The 14,406-nt window shown below is 44.8% G+C and overlaps 1 protein-coding gene across 1 annotated transcript in view; it reads left to right on the forward strand.

Moving 5' to 3' along the window:
* Positions 1-13,807, forward strand: part of RABEP1 (rabaptin, RAB GTPase binding effector protein 1) — a 162,205-nt gene extending 148,398 nt beyond the window's left edge. Inside the window, exons 16-18 of the mRNA XM_063953673.1 lie at positions 357-455; positions 7,510-7,626; positions 13,435-13,807. Coding sequence (XP_063809743.1) covers positions 357-455; positions 7,510-7,626; positions 13,435-13,536 — 318 coding nt within the window. The 3' untranslated portion in view covers positions 13,537-13,807. The remainder of the gene's footprint in view (positions 1-356; positions 456-7,509; positions 7,627-13,434) is intronic.
* The last annotated feature ends 599 nt before the right edge of the window (positions 13,808-14,406 follow it).

The raw sequence follows: 14,406 nt of genomic DNA on the forward strand, positions 1-14,406 counted from the left end.
AGGGTCGAGGGCGTATGCAATTTCACTGCCTCAGTCACTAAAAAAAAAAAAAAAAAAAAGACTACTTATCGGGAATTTGGTTATACCTGCTAGAGGCAGGTGAAACAAAATCCTTGATAAGCGATGGCATCAGGGCTAACAGGATGGCCCTGGGCGAGTCAATTATAATGGTAAATTACCGCAGCTAATTGGATACCACCTATGTGTTTTTTAATTGTGCACTTACCTCCATGCTACTTTCTATAGTTTCTAATTTACTGAAAGTCACATTTAGTTCTGATAATGACATAAAATTGCTGGTCCTTGACATGGCAGCATACCAGACAATATAATTGCAGTTGTTTTTGGCAATGCAGTTGGAGTCCATCTTGCAAGAAAGAACGAAAGAACTTCAGGATATTCAAGAACTGAAAACCTCCTTAGAAGATCAAATTAGGAAAGAGACATCAAGCAAAGTAAATGTCCATTTATATATTTTATTCACCTTTGTAACGTAATATTACAATTTGCATCTTGAATTGCAGTGTCTAGAGTAATATTTACATGGAAAACCAAAGTGCACTTGCAGAGATCAGCCAGATAGTGCCCAGGGGGGAACAAAGTTACTTTCCTAACACTTTTGGTTTCGGTGCATGCACACCAGAGTGCAGTTTGCATGGCATTCTGGGCAGTGCCACAGACATCACTGTTGGGGGGCTGGAGCAGCAAGATGCAATCTTTTCTACACCTGTGCAGAACTGTTCCCCCTTATACAGCCAGGCAGGGGCGGATCCAGAAAAAAATTACAGGGGGGGCACCATAAGGGACGTGGCTTCGTTGGAATGGGCGTGGCTTCGTTTGAATGGGCGTGGTATTGCAGGAAAAGACTACCTTATACCCCAGTTTTGCAACCTGCACGCCCAGACGTTGGCCACCACAGGAAAGAAAAATAATCCTGATTCATGCCCCTTACATTATTTGTCATTTTTCCTCCTTATAGTAATGCCCAGTATACATTATTCCACATACTGCAATGGCCCTTAGACATTATTCCACACACAATAATGCACATGACACAATATGCACACACTGTAATGCCCCAGACACATTATGCCACACACCGTAATGCCTGTGACACATTATGACAGGAATCGCAATGCCCGTTATACATTATGCTACACACTGCACTGCCCCTGATACATTATAGCACATACAATGTCTGGGACACATTATGCCACACACTGCAATGACCTTGAGACATTATACCACAATGCCCGTGATATAGTATACCATACACCGTAATGCCTGTGACACATACCGCAATGCCCGTTATACCCTATGCCACACACCGCAATGCCCGTTATATATTATGCCACACTGCAATGACCCTGAGACATTATACCACATACCACAATGCCCGTGATATAGTATACCACACACCGTAATGCCTGACACATTATGACACACACCGCAATGTCCGTGATACATTATGCCACACACTGCAATGACCCTGAGACATTATACCACATATCACAATGCCAGCGATATAGTATACCATACACCGTAATGCCTGTGACACATTATGACACACACCGCAATGTCCGTGATACATTATGCCACACACCGTAATGCCCATTACACATTAAGTCCTACAGTAAGGCTTCTAATTACTTTTCAAATACCTGCTCGTTGTCAGGGGTTTCATGCACTGGGTGTCATGCTCGTTGCCAGGGGTTTCATGCTCTTGGTTCCATGCACGGTGCCAGGGGTTTTCATGCTCAGGGTGTCATGCTCGTTGCCAGGGGTTTCATGCACTGGGTGTCATGCTCGTTGCCAGGGGTTTCATGCACTGGGTGTCATGCTCGTTGCCAGGGGTTTCATGCACTGGGTGTCATGCTCGTTGCTAGGAGGTAGTCCTTGTTGCTAGGGCTGTGCTCCCAGTGCCACATATGTCCCCAGTGCCAGATATTCCCCCACGGTGCCAGGTACTCACATGCCCCCAGTGCCAAATATAGCCCCCCCCCCATGTGCCAGGTACACATATACCCCCAGTGCCAGATATTCCCCGACAGTGCCACATATGCCCCCAGTGCCAGATATCGCCCCCCCCCCCAGTGCTATATATGCCCCCAGTGCCACATATGCCCCAGTGCCAGATATCGCCCCCCCCCCCCAGTGCTATATATGCCCCCAGTGCCACATATGCCCCAGTGCCAGATATTCCCCCCCAGTGCCACATATGCCCCCAGTGCCAGACAATGCCCCAGTGCCAGATATCCCTCCCCTGCCAGTTATTCCCCCCAGTGCAAGATATTCCCCCCAGTGCCAGATATCCCCCCCCCCAGTGCCACATATGCCCCCAGTGCCAGATATCCCCCCCCCCCAGTGCCAGATATGCCCCCAGTGCCAGATATTCCCCCCAGTGCCATATATGTCCCCAGTGCCAGATATTCCCCCCCCCCCCTCCCTGCCAACTATGCCCCCAGTGCCAGATATTCCCCCCCAGTGCGTGTCCCCCCCCCCCTTCCTCCGCCTCCGCCGCCGCCGCTGCTCCCCCCGCTCCCCTGCTGTTAGGAGGGACACGGAGGGCACAGTGCACGCCTCCCTGTGTCCCTCCTGTGTCTCCGGCGGCCGCGGGTCACTGTAATAAAGGAAGTGCTCACGAACGGCACTTCCTTTATGAGACCAGCGGCCGCCGGAGACCCAGGAGGGACACAGGAGAGGCGCGCACTGTGCCCTCCGTGTCCCTCCTAACAGCAGGGGAGGAAACGAGACCGCAGACTGACATGCGGACGCTCGTCCGCATGTCAGTCTGCACTAAAAATGACAGGGGGGGCACGTGCCTTGGTGCCCCCCCCCCCTAAATCCGCCACTGCAGCCAGGGGAGACAAATGCGGACAGCACAGATGTATGGGATGCAACTATGTAAGTGAAAGCTGAATCCTATTTGACCGTAGCAGGTAAGTGGTTAAAAGGGCAATGCTTGTACTAGCAAAAAATAGTGCTTTGCTATAAAAGGCATTGGTCTTTTAGGATTCAGTAGGATTTCCGACAGTCGGGATCCCGGTGGTTGAAATACAGATGCTGGAATCCCGTCAGTCAAAATCCCGACATTGAGCACAGCGTGTGCGCTCGCCGCACTATTATATTCCCCCTTGGGTGGTGGTGTGGTCCGCCACCCTAGTGGAAATACCGGGCGTCAGTTGGGATTTCGACTGCCGGCATTTTGACTGCTGTCAGGATATTAACCACCAGGATCCCGACTGTCAGGAACTTAACTGCATCCCTTCTTTTAAATTTAGTATGAGCTGCCGCTTAGTAAATAAACTGCACACACTTGGGAAACATCCTTTTGCTTACTTCGTGGCATACGAAATCCGTGTGTGTTGAACCAAGGATTTAACATTTTGATTCATCAACTCATGAGACCTCCTACCAGTCTTCAGTAGCCAAAGGCAGTGCCTCATAGCCTAGGTAAGCCTCTCTTTCTCTGCTGATGAACAGTTAAGACACAACCGGTCTGCAGTGGGGTAGTAAAGCAACCCATACTCAATGCGTTTCTGAACCTGAGGCACTTTCGTCAGGAGCAGGCAACGCTATTAAATCAAGTTATAGAAAAAAAAAAGGAAAAAATCTAGGCGCTAATTTTATGAAAAATATCAATATATTTCTGTATAAATGTATATATGTATATACACGTTTAAATTATTCACATCTCTGTTCCTCCCGTTCGCTGCTGTAGACAAACTTCTGTATGTTTGTAAATTAGTATAGAAAGGAAAAAATACAGCTGCGCCCGGGATTAAACAGAAGATTGAATAAACCCTAATTGAATAATTGATTAAAAATGCAAATACAAGCCACTGAGTGTCAAAACAGATACACCAAGCAATGCTGCACATAAAAGTTTTTATATATAAATAACAAATAAAACACTGTTTAAAAATTGACTGTGCACAGTATACAGTTTAAATTGAAAGGAAAAAAATGTAACATAAAAATGTGTCCAAATACGAACACAAACACTGTATCACATGCAGTATCTCGAAACTGTCTCGGCTAAATAAACATCTCCATTAGGATACACTGTTGCACAATGAGTATGGTAAATAACTTTATAAATAACCAGTCTCTGGAATCCACTGTCCCTCTGGTATTCAGGTCCGTGACAAATATGCTTTTTATATATCAGATAACAGTTTGTACAGTTGTATAAAGAGGACTGTAAAGTGTTTGTTTTATAGAGCAGGTACGTGTGGCGTCCCACCGTACTATTACCTGGTCTAGTTGTATGATGAGACCGGAATCAGGCTGTGCTCACCTCTTACAGCTGCTAGATAATTTGTCAGTATAAGGACCACTGACCCTTCGTTAGAAATGGGCCTCCTCTTCCCCCTGCCCTTTTCCCATTCCTCCCCCCTTCCCCCCCCCCCCCTCCCCATTGCATATGTCTCTTATACATCTCCTCAAATTATATATCTCTCTATCTTCTCTCTTATTTTTTACCAATGAACAAAAGATATAATTATAGTAGAATATATATAGGTAATTTGTCCCAGCAGTCTCTGTGTATATTAATTGTATATTAATTTTATTAATACTATAGTAACCAATTTGTATATGCCCAAGCATAGAAGTAAATAAATGTCATAGCTAATTTTGAACCATGTTCATATGTGAAATATTATATTTCCTATGATATATTTACATCTAACATCAATTTATGTTTGAGTATAAGAGTTTAATTTATTGTTAGGGTCATCTACATATTTTATTTTGGTATTTATGAGTTAATGAACTTCGTATGAATGCATATAAAAATATATATATATATATATATATATTCCTCTCCTCTCTTTGTGCACAATTGCCATATATCCCCTTATGTATTATCGGTACTGTTATATTAGTTTATTAGATGTTATTATTGATGTTGTAAGTTCACGGAGTGTCATTTCTTCCCGATTTAAATTGGAAAATAATATGCAGCTTAATGAAGTTTTGTGTTTTTCTTAGTTCTCTTTTTTTATATATCATTGCGGGTATCTGTTAAAGACCCTATGAGAATATGCATAATCAGGTCTAAGGCTGATGACAGCTTTGCACTGTGATTAAAATACAACACAGGTGCTCTACGGAAGAGGTATATAACCCTGATCTTGGCTATAGGAGTCATACCTTTGAGAAAGTCACGTGGGCGTGACGAAACGCGTTAGGACTCCTCCCTATTGTTTCCACCTGGAATACCTGCTATATGCAACACCTCTGGTGAGGTTACCCAGAGGTCTGAACAACCACGCTAGCGCCGCCCGGTGCTTATGAGACGCGGCTAGCCAGCCCCGGCTACAGCATACCGGTCACTACATTGGAACTGACCCAACGGGCCTCCTATTGGGTGATATAGCCCCGGCTCGGATACCCCTCGCTGCGGGACGAGTTTCCAGTGAGAGCACTGTGAGGGGATCATTTCAGCCAGCGCAGTCTGGCGCCAGCTACCAACACGTCTGGCCCATTTCTAACGAAGGGTCAGTGGTCCTTATACTGACAAATTATCTAGCAGCTGTAAGAGGTGAGCACAGCCTGATTCCGGTCTCATCATACAACTAGACCAGGTAATAGTACGGTGGGACGCCACACGTACCTGCTCTATAAAACAAGCACTTTACAGTCCTCTTTATACAACTGTACGAACTGTTCTCTGATATACAAAAAGCATATTTGGACCTGAATACCAGAGGGACTTTTCAAAAGCTATTAACATATTTCCATGTGGATTCCAGAGACTGGTTATTTATAAAGTTATTTACCATACTCATTGTGCAACAGTGTATCCTAATGGAGATGTTTATTTAGCCGAGACAGTTTCGAGATACTGCATATGATACAGTGTTTGTGTTCGTATTTGGACACATTTTTATGTTACATTTTTTTCCTTTCAATTTAAACTGTATACTGTGCACAGTCAATTTTTAAACAGTGTTTTATTTGTTATTTATATATAAAAACTTTTATGTGCAGCATTGATTGGTGTATCTGTTTTGACACTCAGTGGCTTGTATTTGCATTTTTAATCAATTATTCAATTAGGGTTTATTCAATCTTCTGTTTAATCCCGGGCGCAGCTGTATTTTTTCCTTTCTAAGTCTAGTTATACCAACAATTAAATAAATTACACCCACCAATACAATTATATGCCTCATCAATTAAAAAAATTAGCTCCCACCTTCACCATTACATTAGTGTAGTTCCCTGTCCGACCCCACAGTAATTCTTTATGACACTTCCTTCCATCACTTCTTTCCTTGGTGCTCTACGTTGGAGAGGCATACTCTTCTATTTGCCACTCTTGCTACTAGGAGTCCTCGCATCACTAAACACCAGAACGGAATGCGTAGGTCATGGGGTGCATGCTCTCAGACTGAGGGGGTTATTCAGGTCGCATCGCTCAATAATCGCATTGGCAGCACTAGTGTGCACGCGCAGGTTCCGTCATGTGTTGCTGCCGAATGCGATCGGTTCACAATGGGTGCGAACACCTCTGCCTGATTCATAGGGGGAGGGCACGACGGACTGTTTTGGGGAAAACGTAGCGGGTCGGCGTCGTTTTCAGGACAGCTGCATGACGTCACGTGTAACTGCTCTGATGTAAAAAAAAAAATGGCAGTTGCCCTCCTGCATATGCAGGCTAGCTGCAGGTGCAGGGGGCATCCCTAATTTCAGCGTGAGTATTGCGATTGTAATTGTTTTACGATTGCATCGCTGGGAGGCCTTGCCCTGCGATGGGCGGTCCCCAGCATGCTACAGAAGGGATTGCAGATTCTGCTTTTTAGCAGAATGTGCAATCCGTCCTGAATAACCCCCAGCGTGTGATAGTTAATCTCCGAGATACATTCTTGATGGTATCGGGCAAAGAGGTCTCCTTGGGTGCCATCCAAAACATGCTTGCTTGCCGCAGGTTGCCCACCCCTGGTCTTGTGACCCTGAATGCTTTCAACTTTTCGAACTGGTCAATGATAAAATCAGCTATTGTAATGTAATTAATGGTGTACAGTCCCTGCGATGAACATGCTATTGTCCTAATTTGTTTTAGAAGTATTTTACACCTACTTCTTTCTGTATGTACTTGATGTGGATGTTTGCGTTTAAATAATTTGTTTTCTATAAATATGTTAATCTTATTGTCTCTGTAGTGATGTTAATTTACAGTAGGTTGGGTACGGTAAACCGGCGGTCAGAGTCCCAACACCAGCATCCCAACTGCCTGCTTTCCCAACAGGGGCTCTCAACTAAACTAACCCTCCCCCTGCAGCCAAACCCTAACCCTCCTCTTCCCTGCAACCTTACTCTAACTCTCACCTTCCCCGCAGCCTAACCCTCCGTAGCAAACTTACTTTCAGGATTCTGGCATTGGCATTCTGACAGGTGTTGGGATTCCGGTGCCATCTACATCCCGTTATTATAAATAGTTCATGTTTAAATGTTTGATCATTTCAAAGCCTATTGTGGTTACTAATGATGGACCTTTTTCAGGTCAGTCTCGAGCAGCTGCTCTATGAAGAGAAGAACAAGGCACAGCGGCTGCAGACAGAGTTAGATGTTAGTGAGCAAGTACAGAGAGACTTTGTAAAGTTGTCACAAACCCTGCAGGTAAATGGAAACATACAGAATGCAATGTGTAACACTGGATCCCCTCGGAATACTCCTGTATCCATATGGGAAATACACAGTCAGGTCCCCTTTGACACATCCACCACACTATATTATTATCAAGCCCAATCACTCTGTTATACTACTCCAAATGTTTAGCTTTGGTGTATTAATGAGTACTATAATAGATATGATATGTCCAGATTAGGCCGAGCCCCACCTAATCACCATTTTCTTCTGTTGTCACAGTTTCGTGCATTGATGTAAACCAGGTAGATAGGTTACGGTCTTTGTTCAGATCTCTGACAGAAATTTCAATTCATACACACAAAGAACTTAACCCAGAAAGTCAGTGTCTCTACCCCTGGCCGGCTCATTGGCCATGCACTATTATCGGAAGATTGCACATGCAGCCCAGAGACGGTAACCACCACAGCCAAGGACAGAGCTGTCCCTGCTGTGGTTTTGGGGCAACACCTGCAGCTGTCAAAGTCGATAGCTGCAGTTATCAGAACGGTCAGTGCCACTGATCGCTTATACATTGTCCCCGCACATAAGCACGCTATCATGTAGATAGCAGCGTCGATAATGACGGGGTGTCATGTAACACACATCTCCTTCAAACATGGAGAAGAAGCATTATCAGCGCACATAACGGTGCTGATACCGCTTCTCCTTCATATCGCCCATTAATACATCTACCCCTTTGTATCCCATACTTCAAACCCATGGGATTCTGCTAGCTGGTGAGAGGGAATCATACACGATTGTTATGTTTAGTGTAGGGTTTTTTGTGCCCACACTAAAATCCTGCTGTTGGTCTAATTTGAGAAGTACTGGTGTACTCCCACTAGACTACAGAAACCGTTCTCCATTCACATGGGACTTTAATAGTGCTTTGAGTAGCACAGCGTTGTCTTCTTAAACAAGATTTAGAAGGTGGCAATATTAGAAACTTACACACGTCTTATTTCAGTGACTTTATTCAATGTATAATTGCTCTGTAGAACATTGGGGCAGATGTATTAAGCCTGGAGAAGTGATGAAGCAGTGATAAGTGCAAGGTGCTAACGCCCCACATATTGGGGTCTATTCATGAAGCAGTGAAAAGTATGGAGAAGTGAGCCAGTGGAGAAGTTGCTCATGGCAACCAATCAGCTGCTACGTATAATTTCATAGTATGCAAATTATAATTGTTACGTCAATGCTGATTGGTTGCCATGGGCAACTTCTCCACTTGCTCACTTCTCAACACTTTTCACTGCTTCATGAATAGACCCCATTGACTGAAGCTGGTTTGGCTGGTGCGTTATCACTTTGCACTTATCACTGCTTTATCACTTCTCCAGGCTTAATACATCTGCCCCAGTGTATTCTAAATATGCTGCATGTATAAATAAGGCAAGGCTGTGTTTCCATGGTAAGTGAAATTGGGTGTTAGCACCGCTATTACTATAAAGCACATCCTAAGAGGTATGCGAATGTGCAGAGTCAGGGACCCCTAAACATGCCAGTGCCACCACCATTGCCCAATATATGATGCTGGCTAGGCCTGTATTTTATATATGGGACAATTACAGCTGCACGTAAAGTTGCCTTTATGCCTCTGTTTGCACAGATAAAATTGACAGTCATATGTTGGACAGAAATAACCAGATTGCCAGCTATATACTGCACAGGAATCCTTCCAATACCAGCCATACCCTGTACAGAGATAGTCCACAGAGCTGCTACACTTCCAGTGCCATTGTTACAGAGATTACCACCCCCATGCCAGCCACACTGTGCACAAAGATATCCCTTTAACTGTCCCTTAGCATTAATGGAGCAAGGCAGTGAGGCTATCTGCCTTGATCCTGGCCTCTCCATTTCAGTTGCCTGGTTCAAAGTACTAGGAGTTATTCTCTGGATGCAGATAAGGGCCAGTGTTGCATGATCCCAGCCTCTAGACAGCATAAAAGCATCAAAATGCAGATTTCTCATTTCATGGTTTATATTCACTGTGGCCAAGCCGTGACTGCAAGGTGACATTAAGTGTGCCAGTCACTTCTGCTATCTGTACAGCACAGTGAGTATTCAGATCCCTTGGCTCTATCCCCCGGGGCCAATAAAACTGGTACATATGAAATAGAGGGAAAAGCACTGAAAACTATGACCCAGCCTCAGCAAATGTTAAACTGAGAATATGGTGGATACCGTTTTTTCGGCCACATTTTTATAATATAAGTAACTTGACCAAATGTATCAACATCAGTTTAGATCAGTGGTTCCCAAACTTGGTCCTCAATGACCCCCAACAGTTCATGTTTTCCAGGTCTCCTCACCGAATCACAAGTGAAATAATTAGCTCCATATGTGGATCTTTTAAAATGAGTAATGAATACACCTGTGCACTTGCTGGGTCACCTGAAAAACATAAACTGTTGGGGTCCTTGAGGACCAAGTTTAGGAACCACTGGTTTTGATCCTAGGTGTGTAACTTGTGGTTTGGGACTGAAAGTGGGGTACTAAATCTTTTTTGGAGTCCCCTCCGTGTCAGGTAAGCAAAATGTTGTACTATGAACCAGTGGTGTGCGGTGAGGTCAGTGGCTGGTGAGGCACTGCAACCATAATGTCCACCGAGTCCTGTTGATGACCCCTATCGCCGATGAGCCAATGCCCCTACCACGCCCAAGCCTGCTACCGCCACTGTCTTTGCTTGCGCCAAAGGCACACGTGTTCCTGGAAAAGTGGGCATGGTCTTGCAATGAGGGTGTTGCCTCACAACAAGGGGCATGGCCTCAATGGTAATGCTGTATCCGTATGACCAGGAGAGGGTGATGCCTTGGAAAGGCAGAGGGTGACAGGAGAGAGATGGTGATGGGGAGACAGTGATGCAGGGGAGATGCAGTGGGTGACAGGGAGAGGATGATGGAGAGAGGGTGTGGGTGACATGGAGAGGATGACATCAGAGAGAGGATGACAGGAAGAGGGTAACACCAGGGAGAGTTTGACAGCAGTGGGTGACAGGGAGAGGGTGATACCAGCGAGCTGGTGACAGGAAGAGGGTGATGCCAGGGAGAGGATGACAGGAAGAGGGTGACAGCAGTCGATGCCAACTCTACTCTGTTGGCAGTATAGCATAGAACATAAGCGTACAGCACTGTCCCTGGTGAGCTTAGCTCATGTCAAATTAAAGTACCTGCGACTCTTCCCCGCAAACCCCAGCCAGCCACCGCTGCAACCGGTAACAGAGAAAGGAAACAGCAAAACTGCTCCCTGTGGCGGGGCTGCTCGTCATTTAGCGCTTCCTAGCTCCACCTGTACAGGGCGGCAGGCTGCTGGGGTTACTGCTCTGTTATCAGAGCTCCAGGTGTGGCTGGGAGCAGGGCCGGTGCATGGTGGCACTGCACTTTAGGCTACATTTTAGCCTACCACCCATCCTCCCTCAAAAACCTGCACAAGTGACGTTTGGGAAAAGCTGGTGAGTAGACTCTAGGGCAGCACCAGAGTCTACTCACTTGCACCGCCGGCTAGAGAGAAGGGGGACTAGATGGACATGGCACACAGAACCACTCCTTGCTGAATACACATTTGTATGGGATCGGTATGGCATCCCGTTGCACGGGATGCCGAATATCAGTATACCGCCACCCGCATCTTGTGCGCCAGAATGCTGGCAGGGATGGTGAGCGCAACAAATGCTCTATTCTCCCTCTATGGGTGTCGTGGACACACCCACAGAGGGGGAATCACCTACTTCACCGGTATAGTTTCCCTGTTGGGATCCCGGCGTCGGTATTGAGACGGCAGGGATCCTGGCGGGCGTTTTTTTAACTGTATATTGTGTGTGTGTGTGTGTGTGTGTGTGTTTAAAAAAACAAAACAAAAACAAATCCCATGTGCTCTGTATGTACATGAAAAACCGTAATACATACTCTTCTTCAACTTCCACAAATCATTACTACCCTCCCCCACACAAACATTACATTATACACAATATTCTACAAAACAAGATAGTATACAATCCCATGATAGTGATACAACCCCCACACCACACAATATTATTTACCAACCCACTCCCCTACTGATAACACTAACACAACACCCCTAGATAATATTAATATATACTCCAACCCCTATATATATATATATATATATATATTGAAAGAACGAGCGGCACTCACAGAGGACTTGAGATGACGAGAATAACAACGGAGACTGTGCTCTGGATAGCGGTAACATTTTAGTTATATTATAACTTTCGTCAGACCTTTTTGGTCTGACGAAAGTTATAATATAACTGAAACGTTACCGCTATCCGGAGTACAGTCTCCGTTGTTATTCTCGTCATCTCAAGTCCTCTGTGAGTGCCGCTCGTTCTTTCAACATATTTCTGCAAACAAGCAAGAGAGGGCACTGGGGCAGCAGCATTTGGTGTCAGAGTGCTGGTTACTTGGGAAATATATATATATATATATATATATATATATATATATATATATATATATATATATATATATATAACATCCATCCCCCCAAAGATACTTACCTTTGATTGTGGAAAGGTTGCAGTCTCTATATAATTCCTGGTTCACCCCACAGAGCAAGTTGGGCAGGAATGATATCTTCCCAACTAAAGCAGAGAAGGGGCGTGGCCTCTGGCATTAAGGGGCGGAGCCTTGGGAGGGGACGGAGAAGGGGCATATAGATGCAGGCGATTGGTGGCTGGTCCTGGGGAAGGGAGCAGCCATGCAGATAGGGAAGGGGCAGGAATCGGGCACTGCTGCTGCTGGCTGTGCTGCAGGTGACATGTCAGACTGTGACATGTCTGCATTCACAGCCAGACAGCAGCTGAAAGGGGTGGGGCCAGCGGCCGCAGCTTACAGCATCCAGCACCACCCCACATATTTAGTAAAATAAGGGGGGGGGGGGGGGCGCGTGCCTATGTAAATAATAATCAAATAGCTTCCTAGACTATGGAGGGGCACGTGTCTAAGTGCTCCCTCGGAATCCACCACTGCCACTGGCCAGTCACATCTGCCTGTGACAGGGGCGTGCTTTCATATTGGCTGAAAGCACGCCCCTTCCACAGCGGCACTGCTGTTAGGTGCCGCTTCTGCTGCTTTTTCTAATGGGCTTTTACTGCCCAATGCTTGGCCCTGCCCTCGCTTCCGGCACTTTACACTGTCAGCGGGAGGCACCGAGAGAGGTGCCTCCAACACACATTTAAAACAGTTTTAAAACACACAAAAATGATTAAAATAATAACAAGGCTAAAGCAGATACTTATGGCACAGGCTATGTGTCATAAGTATCTTTTTGTATTATTTTAATCAATAATGACAGGGGAGGCACTGCCTCCCCTGACTGCACGTCCCTGCTAGGAACTGCCTCTTCTGGTGACTAGCAAATCTGCACTTTTACATTTCATGCACCAACAGAAAAATGATGCACCACTACAGCATAGTATAAGTCAGCCAACCGTGTCCTTGAGCGCTACTAATAGTTCACATTTTCCAGACCGCCTAGCTGGTGCACCGGTGTACTCATTACTAACTGTCACATTTTCAAACCTGTGGTGTATTCATTCCTAACCCGACACATTCTACAGATCCATAGGTGGCCTGGAAAACATGAACTGTTGGTACCTCTCGAGGACTAGAGGTGGCTACCCCTGGTATAAGCTGACCAATAAATACAGTAACCCTTGTCATTGCCTTATCATATGGTTATACCACAACCAGCAGCACAGGGCTGATGTCTCTTAGCATTGTATATTAGAGTATGGTTGCTTAGGTTATAATGGCATGTTACTTTTCCTCTCAGGTACAGTTGGAGCGTATTCGGCAAACGGAATCCTTAGAAGTAATTCGTGCTATCCTGAATGATACAAAACTGACTGACATTAACCAGCTTCCTGAGACATGACATTCCTGTGTCGCCAGGATCCAAGTCTGCAACTGAGTTTGTTTTTTAAAACTCGTTTATAGTAACATTAATTATTATTTAACTCTCCCAGATCAGAAAATGTTGCTGTATGTGAATGAGAGCTCTGTATTAAGGGAATAAGTGAATATACAGGTAGGCGCCATGAGCGTGAGACTGAAAGGAACTTTTCCATTGCGAACACTAATGAAATGTGTTGCTTTCTCTGACTAAACAGTGCTGTCTCCAATAATAAAAGTATGTATATATTGTCTTTCATTTTATTTTTGGAAAAGCAAAAATAAAATCCTTAGCAAGTACACCGAAGACATGGATCTGCATGATAGCTATAATTAGCTATTACATTTTCCTTAACCCGTCCAATGTTTAGGCAGATTACACAGTCCTTCCCGATGCCATGACTGGTCCTGTTTATAATGTGCACAAATGTGAATGTCCTTCTATAATTCTTTTTACTTATGAGGTGACCGTCTCTGCCAAGGTATTAATGCACAAGAATGTCTGTGCAACACGCAAGTCTAATCTAGCAGTACTGTTGTACTTCAGTCATTTCTATTGTCAAGGTCCAGGTCATAGTTTTGCAGTCTGCAGTTAATTACAACGGTTTATTTTAAGCTTCCAGATGTTCAGTCATATATTCACAATACCATGGCAATACACTGTTTAAAATGTATTTAACAAACCACAATGAGGACTGGCGTGCTGCAATCTTCTATTGTGCAGTAATTAAAAACTAAAAACCTTTTCTCTGTAAATGACAGCATGGACTGGCTGATTCATGTATACAGCAGTGACACTGATACTGTCTATTGCATGTCATGTCTGTTTTGTAGAACATATATAGTAAATGCT

The sequence above is a fragment of the Pseudophryne corroboree genome, chromosome 2 (assembly GCF_028390025.1).
Source record: "Pseudophryne corroboree isolate aPseCor3 chromosome 2, aPseCor3.hap2, whole genome shotgun sequence".
In the NCBI taxonomy this organism is placed as follows: domain Eukaryota; kingdom Metazoa; phylum Chordata; class Amphibia; order Anura; family Myobatrachidae; genus Pseudophryne; species Pseudophryne corroboree.